Here is a 17,396-nt window from a genome sequence, read left to right as displayed (position 1 = left end):
TAGTATTTGATTTGAAGGTTATCCCAACCAAATCGATCGAACAGTTAGCTTAGTAATCACAATTGCATTGTCTATTAATCTTTTTAATTTGAGTCGGTCTGTGATCTTGTCTATCTTCAAATAAGTGTTGCAAGCTTTCTTGTAATTATTACCGATGATTGATTGTACAACAAAAATCAGTCCCCCAATAATGCATAATAGTTCCCCGGCCTTGCAGTACACCTCAATTGATTATTTAATGTTAATATAATATTTTTCTTAGAGAAAAAGAAAAATAAAAGAAAGAAAAACTAATAAAGCTTTTTTTTTTTTTTGAAAGTAAACATAGCTATTCCATTAATTCATAACATAAAACGTTTACATCAACGATCAATGAAATGGTAAACCATTCCTTACAGTCAGACATAGAAACAACTTTTCTAACTATGCTATAGAAAACTTGAATCGCAGACTGTTTCATAACTAGGAAGCTATGTTCCTTCAAGGAGCTTAAAGCTTCATAAAAAATCTGGGTCTTCGTCATCATTCTTTTTTGCTCGCCCAGGATAAAATCAACACTTGCCGAAACCAAACTAAACGATTTATGCTAATGAAAATGAAAAGCTCGTGAAAGTAACGAGATGAAAAATGCTCGTGAAAGTAACGAGAGGAAAACACAATAATAGAGAAAATAAAAAGTAGGTAAAGTCAAAGTAGGGTTGAGAGTTCGAGACTACCAACACAAACCCCAATACCTACCTACTATTATTTTATTCAAAGGGAAAGAAAACGGAAGACGAAAATCTATGGCGGTGGTCGGAGGCGGACGGACCTGCGACAGTGGCCGGGGCGGAAGAAGAGCGAGAGCAAACGTAGAAGGTGACCAAAACCGCCGGCTCAAAGTTCCATTAGACCTCCGGCCGGAGGCCGGCGGTGGAAGCCGAAGTTGAGCAGCAAAGAAAGGCGTTTGGTTTTAGAGAGAAAAGGGAGGCATAATAGTTCCCAAGTCCCCCAATAATGCATAATAGTTCCCGGGCCTTGTAGTACACCTCAATTGATTATTTAATGTTAATATAACATTTTTCTTAGAGAAAAAAAAAAAACTAATAAAGCTTTGTATTCTGATCTAAAAGTGTATCTTTCCATGACCAATTATAATGTACGTGTCCTGACAATAGCAAAAATGAAGATTAATAAAAATTTCTTAATTTATGAATTTGTTTGTAGACCCTATACTAAACGGTGCATCAAGACAGGTGAAAGTTTGTCCACACTTGTTTGGTTGGTGATGATACTTTCTTTGAACCGAATTGGATAACCAAATTTCATTGCTCCATCAAATTTATAGCCAATACTTGTAGTCCATGATATAATGGTTGCAAATGGATGGATGAGATTATAAGTATTGTGCTCACTTGAATTTAATTATTCATAAGTTCACAAATAGCATATCCTAATACCAAACCTTCACACCCGTTTGGTTCGGTGAAAAATATTTAAAGAAAATAGAATTCAAATTCCATGGAAAATAAATTACCAGGAAAACAGATTCCATTGTTTGGTTGATGGAAAAGAAATTACTGGGTATATGAATTCCATTGTTTGGTTGGGTTTGGAATGATAAGGAATTATGGATATAAAGACCAATATGGCCCTAAAAAGATGAATGAATAAATAGGTGTCTATGTAATTAAGAAACTTTTATAAGGATAAAATAGTCCAAGCATGTTATTTTTTCCCAAGTCTTGTGGAAAACAAAATCCCACATCTTTGCAAGAAATTCATTTTCTAATGGAAAATGTTTTCCATCCAACCAAACAGCATAAAACAACATTTCCTCCCCTTGAAATCGAACCAAACATTACTCTTGCAAGGGAAATAACTCATTTCTAGAAATACTATTCCTAAGAATAAAAGTATTCCGTAATTACCAAACAATAGAATAAATTTATTTCTCGATCTGAATATTTTTCCATCCTTGACCTGTTCCATGAACCAAATTTGCTATAATGTTACTTCTAACATAACTATCAAGTTTAAGAGCATCTTCAATTCTTAAAGTCACCATGAAAAAATAAACTACCTGATGAAAGCTAAGGCAATTTGTCTCCATTGTATGCCATGAAACTTAACAATGCCACTTATATTTCACTGCTATCAAGATCAGATTATGAACGAGACTCACATGGCCAGGTTGATATATACATTATACATACAGTGTAAGAATAGGAGTTCCAAAGCACAGTCGTCCCACAGGCAGGCAGGCACCTCGGCTCTGATGTGGTACAGAGTACTTATGGTTAACAGTGCTTGATTGCTGCTATCAGTCGTGGCATAGCCAGAGGTTTACATAATTGTGGTCCTCAAAATGGACACCTACTTTTGCTAAGGTTGTTATGCGCCCATATTCATGTCTAGTTTCTTTCATTTTCAAATACAAATTCATTTAAACTTTAGCTTTCCTAATTAATGTACTAAGCAAAAAGATAACAAGTCTCAGTTCATCAAAACTATGTTTGTCTATCAGATAACAACTATTTTTGAAGATTTATTATCCCTTGTTGGCTTGGCTGTTACATTGCATGCATATTGTAAGTGTAATATTGTATAGATGTATTTTTAATTAAAACTAATCTTGATAAAGAAAGACGGTTGGTTATATTGTTTGTATTATATATCATGATAGTTTTCTAATCTTGGATATTGAATATTGTCAAATCATTGGATGGAGATTCAACATTGAGAAGACCATGGCCGAAGGTTTCCTATTCATCCTTGGAGAAAAAAAAAATATTGATTTCTCATTTAATATGATCTTCATTGAAAAGGAAGGGAAAGTCAATTAAATTATTTACTCTTGAAGCTTTGACCACAATATGGTATTTTGGGCTTGGGCATAATTTTATGTACCAAATTTGATTGAGGTGATTTAGGCAATTGTTATATTGCATTGTGAATCTTGATACAAAAATTTTGTACTTTAGTCAATATATTATGTGCATACAGTTACAATTTCTGTACATGTAAACAAATAATTTGATAATTGCTTATCCATAATCCATAATATGATAGTTATAGGTACAGAAACTGCCAACTACAAATACAAAATCTGAAGGTTATTTTTAGACCAAGTCTACAATGCAAGGTAAACCCTGGTCCATGGTATAATTTGCCTTGATTCAAGAGGTACAGAAAAGTAACTCGAGACTAAACTTAGGAAAAACCAATTCCATAGTCAGATGTTAAAGTGCTAAAAATTAGGTTGAAGATAGATCAACGAGTCTGCCAACTTTTCTACTGTATGTCTCATTTCATAACTGGAGAACTTTTTTTGAACTTTCAATCATACAAAGAAAGGTTACAGTTGGGAATTTTAGATGATTTTCTACATATCTGCAACTTGGGAATATAACATTCATACTTGTTGTTTACACTTTTGCTCCAGCAATCTAAAAGCTTGGTCTCTGTGCAAATTGTTCTCATGAAATGATGCTTCAAATCCTTCAATGGTGTTGGTAACAGTCCCCAGATGGATTATCATATTCCCATTCCCCTGTATTGTCTTTTGTCCATATGAAGATTTTAGAGGAATGTTGGCAGGATCTTGGGTGAGCTTACCAAGTTTCAAAATGGTGACCTGGCAGCATAGGATTGGAAGATAGTTTGAGAAAACAACTAAACAAGGATCCAGTCTGTCCAACAGTCCAAGTGGCCAGCCATGATGAGAAGTACCAAAATTTTTCATCAGAAGAGCCTTCTATATATTGACATGTGGCAATTGTCTTACAATACAATGTGGTCCTAACCACAACAGTGAAAATCCATTCAAATCTATGCATGTTTATACATATTATAGCAGTACAGCTCAGTTGCAACAGTAAGTACAATTATCACCACTTACACTATAATAATGCTCTGACCAAATTCAAGCATTGTAGATGTCCCTTAACACTCCTAAAACGCGGTTCGCTACTTCCTCTCCAAACAGCCTAGGGAAGCTTGATCCAAGATCAATCTCAATTGTCTTGTTTTTAATGATCTGGTCTCGCCTTCCTAATCCAGCACTCTCATCCCCTCCGACTTCTCTCTCGACACATGCACACATGTCCAACCACGTCTCGAGCATTTCCTTGGCTATAGGACTAATATGATCTCGAATAATCTCCTCCATGCATGATGTCTGGTCAGCAGGAGCTTCTATGGAGACCATAACGGCGCATGGAGAGACAACGGATCGGATATATAGAGATGAAGAGACATAAGGTCGCACCTCAGGCAACTTCTCGAGAAGTTGTCTGTGTCTGTCTAGTTGGGTGTCTTCGTAAAACTCCTTCAAGTACTCGGGATGTAAGACAAGGTCCTTTCGAGGAGGGAGGTCGAGGATAAGAATTAGAGACACCGGACTGCTCCGGATGAGCTCAATTAAGAAGTTTGGTGCATCGGTGGAGGGTCTCAAATAGGCGGAGAGACTTGTTATGTTCAAAGCTCCACCAGTGGGCAACTTGCAATGAACCCAACTCCCCAATATGAAATCAATCTGTTTGCACATTGAATAGCTCCATCAATTTTGCATCATCAATCTCTTCTAACCTTCATTATAAATTTATAATCTCACATTTTGATTCTTGTTATTACTTTTACCAGTATACTTAACCTAATGAATAAGAAAACTAGCACTTATATAAGCAAGAACAAGCTAGGGATCAATACCTTAGTTCTCACAGTTGCATGGACAAAACCAGTAATTGCTAAGATGGCTGGTTATGCTTATATAAGTACGAGCTTTCTCAATCATTATTTTAAATATACAGACAAGACGTTTAACTTTAAACTAAGAATACCTAAACTATTTTGTTAATATTCATGGTATCTCTGTCTAATGTAAGACACCTTGATTGGCCCTCTAGACTCTGGTCAATCTACTCTGAGACCATTTCCACCTATCAACTATTTAACTCAACTTTACTAATCAAGGAAAGTGGCATAATAATCTCTGGTCTTATTAAGACCACTACCCCACAAATTAAGAAAGTACTCCACCAATTAATGGAGGGGCACCAACCCATGTAAGAAGCCTATATAAGCAAGCCCACAAGAACATTAAAAGGGACTATCGTCTACAATCATCTACAAGCTACAGAAACCTCTCTCGATCCTCCATCTTCTCCATGCACATTTACGAACAATTAAACATTGGAGATTCTAGCCAGCCACCCTAAGAAAGGTGGTGGTTTTCTCCCTTTTTAAGTTTCCATCTAAAACAGATATGTCTTTTACTATTTATTGACACTTAACACCATACACACAAGCCTTAAGTTCAAATCACAATTCACAATTAGTATATGATGTTGGCAAACTGGAAATCAAAATTGGATGGGATCCTTTTGTTACCCATTCAAGATTTCCAATTCCAAGCAAATTTTGGTTAAATATACACTCAAGTTTAAGTTTTTCTATTAGTAGTAACAGAATCAAGTACCATAGGCTTGTTTATTAAGAACAGCACACTTTAGAAATTTTATTAAACTGCATTACCTTGGCTCCTGGAATTTCAAAATCCAAAATCACAAAAATTGAGCTAATAATCACTCCATAATCTTCTAACCTAGAATAAAATAGTAAATACAACAACAGAGATAGAGATAGAGATAATACCCTGGAAGAGGGGAGGCCGGATCGGACATGGAGAGCGGCATGGGCGGAGCCAGTAGGGTTTTGGTAGTACTGGACATCGGGTGGGAGAGTACAAGGCTGAAGGGCGGATTCAAGTCGGGTCTCAACGGAGGAGACGAGTTGCACCATAAGGTCTCTGTGTGGGGCGGAGACGTACGGAAATTCCATGAATTTGGTCTGAGATTCGCTGTGCAGAGGTTCCATCAATGGAGATTTGGAGCAGGGGATTCGATTTCTGAAGAAACGCAAGGTCGGAGATGAAGATGGAGGTAGAAAAGGAGAAAGGGAAATTGGGGATGCAGTACAAGGTAGCAAGTAAGCACAAGAAACAGCCATAAGGGGGCTCTTGGGCTTCCATCTTCATTTTGGCAGTATTTCAATGCAGAGATTACTGTGAAGTTGAATGTTACTATCTATTAACAGTTAGAATTTACAGGTCGAATTCAATTTATGAAAAGATAGAATGAAAAATTAAGAATGAGATACTAGGACAACTCAATTAAGAATTAATCTCGATTAAATGGTATTATTGAATGTCAAGAAGTTATAATGATTAATACCAATATGAAATAAGTATATACTGTAGTTATACACATATCTCATGGTAGAAGAGGCAAAATGTTGTCTTCAATAATCTACCAGAACAAGAACAAGAGATCGATTCAAGCATTATAGGTTTCCGATAACACTTGTACAATGCGGCTCCCTATTTCTTGTCATAAAATTTTATTGCCAAAAATAACCACTAAAATAGAGGGATAAAAGAATTAGAAGAAGACAACATAAAAAGCCCTTCTAATTTACGGTCCATATACGGTAAAAGTTACGGAGAACTAAAAGTGTCCCACGATAAAAAAGAGTGGCTAGAATTCGATCATTTTTATTATAGAAGACTAAAATTGGCATACACCTAATAAATCTAGGACTAAAAGTGGAATTAACTCTATATATGTTTGTACATCAATTTTTGGAGTAAGTTCGGTGAGTCTCAGTAATCAAAAAGTGATATGAAAAAGATCTGAGAAGAGTCAGACAAGTACTTTGAGAAAGGTCTAAGATGAAAGGTTTTACGCTATAAAAGTCTAAGAGATGAAAATTTAATTTCAGCACTATCATATTTTCTTGTGCGATCTATAGTAAACACTAAGAATATATCTTTAGATAAAATTTTCACTTACACAACTTTAAACGAAAATTCTTAGCAGAGCAACTCAAAATTTCTATATATGTTCTTTTATCTCATGAGTTTTAACCGAGTACCCATGTACGTTATTTGTAAAAGGAGATTAAAGACTTATATAGAAAAGTGAATATACGTTTGAAGATGTCAAATGATCCACTTTTTACTCTCTTATTTTCTTCTGTATTGTTTGTTGTATCTTAAAATATTACATAATACAAACATTTTTTCCAACTCAAACAACTATATTTAACTAAGGGTGACAGGAAAATAATTTCTGGCCCACTACCATTATGATTGAGCATAGCCGTGTGAACAACCAATCATATTTAGTTACTAAAATCAATTACGTTGGACCGGAAGAACAGGAAAACTTGTCTGAGTCAAGAATCAAAGCAAAGGTTTTAGCTGATTGTCATCATAAAGATATGGGAAAATCTGCATTGTTTATCGGGAAATATAATTGAACAATACTATAATAATACTACGTACTATCCTAGTGATATGTATGCCCCCCACTTAGAATTTTTAAGATTATCCATTATGAGAAACATAAAAAATCTTATTAGTCAGAGATATATGATCTCTTCTCTGTTTTCTTGTGTCTATTGAAAGTGAGAAAAGAAAGAGATCACACCATCACATCTGTTCGTAATGGGAAGGTGAATCATCAAATCTAACAAAGCAAATTTCGGGTGCCAAGTTCAATCTTGTTTGAATAATTTAGCCATACACTAACAAACTTTTTAGGTTAATGTTGTCTCGTCCACCTCGTTATGTGAGTCAAAAACTTTGATATAAATCAAGCATTTATGTAAGTTTGAAGCTAAATTCATGTCATTTATGATACAATATAACATGTTGTAGTTTGTCCACAAAAAGTAAAATTTTCTCATTCTCAAACCTCCACATCCTGGCGCATCAGATAATGGAAGGGTAAATTATGATGACTTAGTGACCCATTAAGTGAGAACACCAGTGTCTAGTGTCCACAAGGAGCCCATCACATTAGGTGATGGAGGTAACTCTTATACTGCGGCTGCTCGGAGTTGATCCTGTGTACTTGTCCACATTCTACCACTTAGGAATCAACCGCCTTAAGAACATGTTAGTTGTACTGTAGCATGGAGAGCTGACGATAGTTTCTTGTATAAGAGGAAAGTAGAGATTGAATGCAAGGTATTTCCATCTAAGAGAGTTAAGTGGATCGAAAAGCTGAAAAGGGAACAGAGTTTGCTTCTAAGCCAAACAATTATGTCAAAAAGAGTGTCAAAAAGCTACGAAGACGTTACATACTTGTGAAGCAAACTATATACCTTATCCAAACGGTAACTGTTGCATCCAAATATAAGCTGAGAAGTTAACAGGAAGGGTGGCAGTAGTTATACTGGAGATCGAGGGCTTCCATATCCATGGAGGAAATGGTGGTGGAAGCTCTCATCTTTGGCGATAGAAAATCCCAAGTCATGGCTGCAAAGCAAGTCGGCCAATTCACGAGGAAACAACGCCACAAAATAGCCGAAAAAGACATCATTCCTCCATTGATCTCCATGCTCCATTCCCAAGATTATGAAGCCATTGAAGCCTCTCTCTTGGCTCTGCTTAATCTAGCCTATGGCAGTGAAAGGTTTGTTGAAAATTGAACTATTTGCTGCAAATTTCTTCCATATTCTTGTATAATATATTGCTGGGCAAATCCTGTGAAGGGTCAAGTCCAGCACCACCAGGCAACTAGAGATTGTTGGGTTGAGATTTGAATGATCAAGTCCAGCACCATATAATTAGGGGCACCTGACTCTTGAAAATATGCCTTGCTAGCTACCAGTTATTGATTTTGACGTAATTGTAAGCGTTTAATTCTGACCTATACTAATTCCGTTTTAATTTTCAGGAATAAGATCCTGATCGGTAGATTTGGGGCTATACCAGTGTTAGCAATGGTGCTTCATCTCCAGAATGAATCGTTATGTGGGCTAGCAATCGCAGCGCTTTTGACACTTTCTTCTTGCATGGCAAACAAGGTGGAGATTGCGAGATCAGGGGCGGTAGAACATCTTCTCTATCTGCTCAGATCACAATTCACTGCTGCAAATTATATGATCAGTCTTGATATAATATCCGTACTACACAATCTCTCAACTTGCCACGAAACCGTCCCGAGAATAGCGGTATCAGGAGGGGGAGCGTTGCTGCTCCAACTAATAAATTCATGGGAGAAATCATCGGAGCTGGTGGAGAAAGCTACGGCGGTGCTGGAAAACATGGTTTCTTCATCGGACGCGGCGCTAAAGGAGGCCGCGGAAACATCGGGGTGTGTCGGGGTGTTAGTGGAGGCTATGGAGGAGGGCTCGAGGTTGTGTAAAGAATACGCGGTGGGGATTCTGTTGAGGATTTGTCGGAGCTGGAGAGAGAGCTACAGGGGAATGATATTGCGGGAAGGGGCCATGGCGGGGCTGCTTCAGTTGACGGTGGACGGGACCGCCACGGCCCGGGACACGGCCAAAGCGCTGATTTTGCTCCTCAGAGATTGCGGCGGCGGCGGTCAAAGAAACCCGCAGGCGCAGGCGAAGAATGCGCTGTTGGAAGAGGTTATGAGCCAGATTGACCGAGGAGATCGAGCCGGAATGTCGGTGGCAGTGTTGGAGGAGATGATTGCCAAACTTCGAACATGATCTCATCTCATTAATTCCATCCTAAACTAATTTTAAGCCTTCAAAATCTTTATTTAAGAGTAATTGAAAAAAATAAATCACTAACTGTCCCGTCAATTCCTAAATCCTACCACTATTTTTATATTTTAGGCACAAGCGTCACCTCTTATTGATTGATGTTCACTTTCTTTAATCTTTATGTATATTTTTGGGCCTTTATGCGTAGCTAGGGGTGGCAAATGAAGGTCGCCTTATATATTTCTTGCTAATATTCTGTCGCCTTATATATTTTTGGCTAATATTCTATCTGCACATGATTAGTTCTGCCACGTATTCTTTTACATATACTAGTGTTATATTCGATGCACGAAATTTTTTTTATTATGAATTTAAATTTTTTAAAAATAAAAAAAATATTAAAATATACAATATAATAATATAGTTAGACTTTTATATATTTGGTGAAGTATCTATTTTTCTATTAAATCACATAAAAAAAAAAGCAGGTCCATATAATAACATGCCTTAATTAAAACAAATCATATTATTCTATTAAATCAAGAAATCATCGATATGCATGCAAACATCATCAATTGAAACACTTTTTTAATACCAACATTTCATTTTAAATATAAATATCTCATTTTCATTGTTGAAGGATAGTAGGGATTTGAACAACTAGTAACCAACATTTCACCACTTCAAATTATAATAATCCTTTAGGGAAGCCGATGATAGAGAGATGGTTAGCATTATGGTCAGGAGTACTTGGACCACTAGCTACATCTCTTTTCACCACCCCAAATCAGAAATTAATATTATGTGTTGAAACCGATGATGGTGGGTGGTCAGGATTTGGACCAGTAGGCACCAATCTCTTCACCACCCCATATCTTAGATGAATATCCTTTGTTGAAGTTGATGATGGTGGATGGTCAGGATTTGGACCAGTAGGCACTAGTCTCTTCACCCCTCCAAATCTCAAATTAAGATCCATTGTTGAAGTCGACGATGGTGGGTGATCAGGGTTCGGACCAGTAGGCACTAATCTCTTCACTACCCCATATCTTAGATCAATATTCTTTGTTGAAGTTGATGATGGCGGATGGTCAGGATTTGGACCAGTAGGCACCAATCTCTTCACCACCCCATATCTTAGATTAATGTCCTTTGTTGAAGTTGATGATGGTGGATGATCAGGATTTGGACCAGTAGCCACTAGTCTCTTCACCCCTCCGAATCTCAAATTAAGATCCATTGTTGAAGTTGACGATGGTGGGTGGTCAGGGTTTGGTCCAGTAGGCACTAATCTCTTCACTACCCCATATCTTAGATCAATATTCTTTGTTGAAGTTGATGATGGTGGATGGTCAGGATTTGGACTAGTAGGTACTAGTCTTTTCACCCCTTTAAATATGAAATTAAAAACCTTTGTTGATGTCGATGATGGTGGATGGTCTGGGTTTGGACCAGTAGGAACCAATGGCTTCTCTACTCCATATCTTAGACCAATATCCTTTGTTGAAGTTGATGATGGTGGATGGTCAGGGTTTGGACCAGTAGGTACCAACCTCTTCACTATCCCATATTTCAGATCAATATCATATGCTAATATTGATGGTTGTGATTGGAATGATAAGCAATGTTGAGTTCTCTTAAGTTGATAACATATAGTGGTAGCAGGGTGTTGATGATGTTGATTTTGATTTGTGGGTGATGATGAAATAAACACAAAGAGGAGGGAGAGTACAAACAAATGAAGTTGATATTCAAACTTCATTCTTGACTCTTGAGGACAATCACTGTGTGTTTTCGAAAGGCTTTTGCAAATATTACAAAAAGATTTTAGTTGCTGTATCAGAAACAAAATGTTCTTCTATATATACAGTCGAGTACCTAGGTATTGAAATGGATATGTATCCACTTTTTTGGTATAATATATTAATATTAAAGGTTTCTTATTTAATTACTATCTCGGATATATTTGGTTATATTGAAATATATATGTATCTCTGGTCCATATGTATCTTAGACGGTCGTAAGAAAAATTAATTTTATTGTTTGGAGCGCTCAGCTTAAATACTGCCATACTGGCGCATAATAATGCCATTGGACCAGGGGTTGAGTTAACCAAGGGGTGATCTTTTAAGGAGAGGCAATGGTGCCTTATATAGCGTCGAAGGCCTTCCGAATGGTTGACAAATGTACGACATCGGCTAATTTAACTTTCATTCTTAGCTATATACGTGTCCTCCACTACTTGGATGCCAGCCATCTCCACATGTATAAGTGGAGCTTCCTGCCCTCCAATACACAAGATGAGTAATGGCTTGGTTTGTTGGTTGTGTATTGCAATAAAAGATAGACCTGTCAGACCAAAATTTATCCAATAAAATAAGTCCCCTAGAGACAATTTGCAACTTTGACAAACTCAAAATCAATACAATGACTTCAATTTTTTGAATCATATAAGAATTCAAAAATATTTTTTATATACCTTTAATTAGTCAAATCTATTATTTAATAAAGTAATTGTCCTGTTTAATACCCCTAGCAATAAAAGATGGACTTGTCGGATCAAAATTTATCCAATAAAACAAGTCGCCCAAGGGACAATTTGCAACTTTGACAAACTCAAAAATCAATACAATGACTTCAGTTTTTTAATCATATAAGAATTCAAAAATATTTTTTAAAGATCTTTAATTAGTCAAATTTATTATTTAATAAAGTAATTGTCATGTACCCCATAATTAAAAAATAATTAATTTCAAAAAACTCCTCAGATGATTGTAATTAATTTCCTTTTCATGATAATTTTCTACGTTAAAGTTTGACTCCCCAGAAAGACAAAAACTTAACTTTTATGCTTTGGGCGACAACAGTTTGGTGTGACTTTAATTTGACTCATAATCTCCTCAATCTCATAAATGCAAAGCTTGGGCGGCTGCAGTTGGGCGTGGCTGTGACCCCTCATATCCTCAATCTCATGAATGTAAAGCGTTTATATATGGTGCTGAATACAAACGAAGGTTAATATATTTATATCATCCGTTTTTTTTGTGGTGTTATTTAATCAATCGTTATAATTTTGTGCATATTATATTTAATGTTATTTTTTGTGAATATTTATTGTATATTGTAGTTTCATATCTTGATTCTGAACATTATGGAGCAATGTTTTGATATGATGAGAGATTAAAAAGTGCTAAAATGAATTCTGCACCAAGATTTTCCATATGTTGTGGGAATGAAAAGATTAAGTTGTCAAATACAAATGTTCCTCTGGTCAAAATATTTGAACTGTTTTTTAGTGGTAGTGCTAGGAGCAAGCATTTCCTACAACATATTCGATCATACAATAGTATGTTCAGTTTTATATGTAATGGAACTTTGTGATTTTGTGTAACCAATAATGTGTCTATATTTTGTGTAATGAATATGATAATCCAATTTTAATATTGTTCCTTATTTTAATTTATAATTAATATCACTTTTAGTCCGTCGACTATTGTGACATTACCACTTTGCCACATCTATACTATATATAAAAACATTATCCTCCTCCAAAATTTCCCGCCCAAACGTAGGGGCATTTTAGTAATATGGTTATTATTATTCTAATTATAATTAATTAATATTATTCTATTATAATATTAGTAATTATGGTAATCATAATATATTATATATAGTATAGATTGGTAATTAGTTATTAGTAATTATGGTAATTCCTTATTAGTAATTATGGTAATTATTATGATAGTATATTTGTATTTTATAGATTAATACATATACGTGCATTATTGTAATACCACTGAAAAATATTTATGGTAATTAATTATTATGATAGTATATTTATATTTTATAGATTAATACATATACGTGCATTAATGTAATACCACTTAAAATTGTTTATGGTAATTAATTATTATGATAATATATTTGTATTTCATATAGATTAATATATATATATACATGCATTAATGTAATACCACTGACAAATGTTTATGACATAGATTTATTTATTTATTTATTATGGTAGAATAAGAATCTATATCTATATCTATATCTATATAATAATATATAAAAATATATTAGTTATAATTGTATGGAATTCTATTAATTATAATTGAATTCCATATATATTATATTCCAATACCTATTTGTTTACAATTCCATTTATTTATTACCAAATTAGCAATTATTACCAAAAGATATGTTATTATTATGTTAATGGTCAAAACATATGAATGGTAATCAAATGAATTACCAATTACCAATTACCAATTACCAATTATTACCAATTAACAATAATAGCTCTGCATCTTTCTCTTTATGGCTATAAATACAAGAAGAAACTCAGTCCACCACCACCACCAATTTTAATCTCTCTTAGTTATGTTTTTTTCGTTTGTGAAAACATCAATGTACATAGGAAGAACCACCATTCTCCATAAAAATGTGACGTATTTACTGCTTTTTTTACTGTTCTTATCTTATCTTTTTTTTTTTATTTGTTTGGTTACCTTCATTGTAGGTTCTTATATTTTACAATCACAAGCGCTGGGGTTAATTGTTGGTAGCTTCAATTGTCGAAAGGTAAGCTAATTTGTCAAATGTGCATAGGAAGAACCACCTTTCTCTATAAAAATGTGACATATATACTGCTTTTTTATTGTTCTTATCTTATCTTTNCAATGACTTCAATTTTTTGAATCATATAAGAATTCAAAAATATTTTTTATATACCTTTAATTAGTCAAATCTATTATTTAATAAAGTAATTGTCCTGTTTAATACCCCTAGCAATAAAAGATGGACTTGTCGGATCAAAATTTATCCAATAAAACAAGTCGCCCAAGGGACAATTTGCAACTTTGACAAACTCAAAAATCAATACAATGACTTCAGTTTTTTAATCATATAAGAATTCAAAAATATTTTTTAAAGATCTTTAATTAGTCAAATTTATTATTTAATAAAGTAATTGTCATGTACCCCATAATTAAAAAATAATTAATTTCAAAAAACTCCTCAGATGATTGTAATTAATTTCCTTTTCATGATAATTTTCTACGTTAAAGTTTGACTCCCCAGAAAGACAAAAACTTAACTTTTATGCTTTGGGCGACAACAGTTTGGTGTGACTTTAATTTGACTCATAATCTCCTCAATCTCATAAATGCAAAGCTTGGGCGGCTGCAGTTGGGCGTGGCTGTGACCCCTCATATCCTCAATCTCATGAATGTAAAGCGTTTATATATGGTGCTGAATACAAACGAAGGTTAATATATTTATATCATCCGTTTTTTTTGTGGTGTTATTTAATCAATCGTTATAATTTTGTGCATATTATATTTAATGTTATTTTTTGTGAATATTTATTGTATATTGTAGTTTCATATCTTGATTCTGAACATTATGGAGCAATGTTTTGATATGATGAGAGATTAAAAAGTGCTAAAATGAATTCTGCACCAAGATTTTCCATATGTTGTGGGAATGAAAAGATTAAGTTGTCAAATACAAATGTTCCTCTGGTCAAAATATTTGAACTGTTTTTTAGTGGTAGTGCTAGGAGCAAGCATTTCCTACAACATATTCGATCATACAATAGTATGTTCAGTTTTATATGTAATGGAACTTTGTGATTTTGTGTAACCAATAATGTGTCTATATTTTGTGTAATGAATATGATAATCCAATTTTAATATTGTTCCTTATTTTAATTTATAATTAATATCACTTTTAGTCCGTCGACTATTGTGACATTACCACTTTGCCACATCTATACTATATATAAAAACATTATCCTCCTCCAAAATTTCCCGCCCAAACGTAGGGGCATTTTAGTAATATGGTTATTATTATTCTAATTATAATTAATTAATATTATTCTATTATAATATTAGTAATTATGGTAATCATAATATATTATATATAGTATAGATTGGTAATTAGTTATTAGTAATTATGGTAATTCCTTATTAGTAATTATGGTAATTATTATGATAGTATATTTGTATTTTATAGATTAATACATATACGTGCATTATTGTAATACCACTGAAAAATATTTATGGTAATTAATTATTATGATAGTATATTTATATTTTATAGATTAATACATATACGTGCATTAATGTAATACCACTTAAAATTGTTTATGGTAATTAATTATTATGATAATATATTTGTATTTCATATAGATTAATATATATATATACATGCATTAATGTAATACCACTGACAAATGTTTATGACATAGATTTATTTATTTATTTATTATGGTAGAATAAGAATCTATATCTATATCTATATCTATATAATAATATATAAAAATATATTAGTTATAATTGTATGGAATTCTATTAATTATAATTGAATTCCATATATATTATATTCCAATACCTATTTGTTTACAATTCCATTTATTTATTACCAAATTAGCAATTATTACCAAAAGATATGTTATTATTATGTTAATGGTCAAAACATATGAATGGTAATCAAATGAATTACCAATTACCAATTACCAATTACCAATTATTACCAATTAACAATAAATTACCAATTACCAATTACCAATTATTACCAATTAACAATAATAGCTCTGCATCTTTCTCTTTATGGCTATCAATTAACAATAATAGCTCTGCATCTTTCTCTTTATGGCTATAAATACAAGAAGAAACTCAGTCCACTTTCTCTTTATGGCTATAAATACAAGAAGAAACTCAGTCCACCACCACCACCAATTTTAATCTCTCTTAGTTATGTTTTTTTCGTTTGTGAAAACATCAATGTACATAGGAAGAACCACCATTCTCCATAAAAATGTGACGTATTTACTGCTTTTTTTACTGTTCTTATCTTATCTTTTTTTTTTTATTTGTTTGGTTACCTTCATTGTAGGTTCTTTTTTTTTTTTTATTTGTTTGGTTACCTTCATTGTAGGTTCTTATATTTTTTTTATTTGTTTGGTTACCTTCATTGTAGGTTCTTATATTTTACAATCACAAGCGCTGGGGTTAATTGTTGGTAGCTTCAATTGTCGAAAGGTAAGCTAATTTGTCAAATGTGCATAGGAAGAACCACCTTTCTCTATAAAAATGTGACATATATACTGCTTTTTTATTGTTCTTATCTTATCTTTATTTTATTTTTATTTTTTATTTTTTTGGTTACCTTCATTGTAGGTTCTTATATTTTACAATCACAAGCGCTGGGGTTAATTGTTGGTAGTTTCAATTGTCGAAAGGTAAGCTAATTTGTCAAATAACTACAACTTTTATTCTAAGTATTAACTATTCTTTTTTAATTGACTTTTTAACTATTCTTTTATATTTGAAATCTTATATTTCTAGCTCTCTTGATTCTTTAATTATAAATGCAGATATTTGGAGCCTAATAAGCAATGTGATGCAAAGGATAATGGATATGTTAAGAGATGGATGTGAAAGTTGAGAAGCAATTAATAAAATATTTTCCTGTTGAAATCAGAGACATTTTATGTTTTTGGACATTAAATATTTCAAATTTTAAATTTGTGTAATTTTTTTTAAATCTTAACATTTCATGGTTTTACATTCATTTGAATATGTAGTAGTTTTATTCGTTTATTCATACCATGTTCAGAGGTGAAATTATAGTTCAAAAAAAAAGAATATTTAAAAATAATTAATTGGAAATTAAACGGCACGAAATTTAGCCCATTTTAAAAAGTAAATTAATATTAATATTTGATTGAAAATTGAACAAAAAAGGAATTGAATTTATTTTGACAATTAAATTATTATAATTATATTAATTATATTAATATTTATGAAGGAAAAATAAAATGAATATATTAATATTTCATTGGAAATATAATTGGCAATTATATTTTTATATTTTTATAATTATATTACTTA

At 33.1% G+C, this 17,396-nt stretch overlaps 3 protein-coding genes across 3 annotated transcripts; 1 reads left to right on the top strand and 2 right to left on the bottom strand.

Moving 5' to 3' along the window:
* Positions 1–3,716: 3,716 nt before the first annotated feature.
* On the bottom strand, positions 3,717–6,019 carry LOC116000427 (red chlorophyll catabolite reductase, chloroplastic). The gene is made up of 2 exons (XM_031240509.1): positions 5,635–6,019; positions 3,717–4,516 (listed from the first exon to the last, which is right to left on the bottom strand). Exons 1-2 carry the CDS (start codon positions 5,986–5,988, stop codon positions 3,905–3,907), a joined length of 966 nt encoding a protein of 321 aa, XP_031096369.1. The 5' UTR covers positions 5,989–6,019; the 3' UTR covers positions 3,717–3,904.
* Positions 6,020–8,129: 2,110 nt separating this feature from the next.
* LOC115999978 (U-box domain-containing protein 3) lies at positions 8,130–9,752 on the top strand. Its single transcript, XM_031239961.1, has 2 exons — positions 8,130–8,459; positions 8,724–9,752. The coding sequence occupies exons 1-2, from the start codon at positions 8,245–8,247 to the stop codon at positions 9,502–9,504; spliced, it is 996 nt and encodes a 331-aa protein (XP_031095821.1). The 5' UTR covers positions 8,130–8,244; the 3' UTR covers positions 9,505–9,752.
* A 536-nt stretch (positions 9,753–10,288) lies between these two features.
* Positions 10,289–11,263, bottom strand: LOC115998846 (leucine-rich repeat extensin-like protein 5). Its single transcript, XM_031238507.1, has one exon. It carries the CDS (start codon positions 11,261–11,263, stop codon positions 10,289–10,291), a length of 975 nt encoding a protein of 324 aa, XP_031094367.1.
* Between the last annotated feature and the right edge of the window lie 6,133 nt (positions 11,264–17,396).

The sequence above is a fragment of the Ipomoea triloba genome, chromosome 12 (assembly GCF_003576645.1).
Source record: "Ipomoea triloba cultivar NCNSP0323 chromosome 12, ASM357664v1".
Taxonomy (NCBI): Eukaryota; Viridiplantae; Streptophyta; class Magnoliopsida; order Solanales; family Convolvulaceae; genus Ipomoea; species Ipomoea triloba.
The sequence above is the reverse complement of the archived record's forward strand: the minus strand, read 5'-3'. Positions and strand labels throughout refer to the sequence as shown.

Bases quoted from the DNA above. Each gene is read 5' to 3' on its own strand.
- LOC116000427 (XM_031240509.1), bottom strand. From the start codon at position 5,988: ATGGCTGTTTCTTGTGCTTACTTGCTACCTTGTACTGCATCCCCAATT. The intron at 4,517-5,634 runs GTATTATCTCTA...ATGTGCAAACAG, and splicing joins CCGGCCTCCCCTCTTCCAGG to ATTGATTTCATATTGGGGAG.
- LOC115999978 (XM_031239961.1), top strand. From the start codon at position 8,245: ATGGAGGAAATGGTGGTGGAAGCTCTCATCTTTGGCGATAGAAAATCC. The intron at 8,460-8,723 runs GTTTGTTGAAAA...TTTAATTTTCAG, and splicing joins CTAGCCTATGGCAGTGAAAG to GAATAAGATCCTGATCGGTA.
- LOC115998846 (XM_031238507.1), bottom strand. From the start codon at position 11,263: ATGAAGTTTGAATATCAACTTCATTTGTTTGTACTCTCCCTCCTCTTT.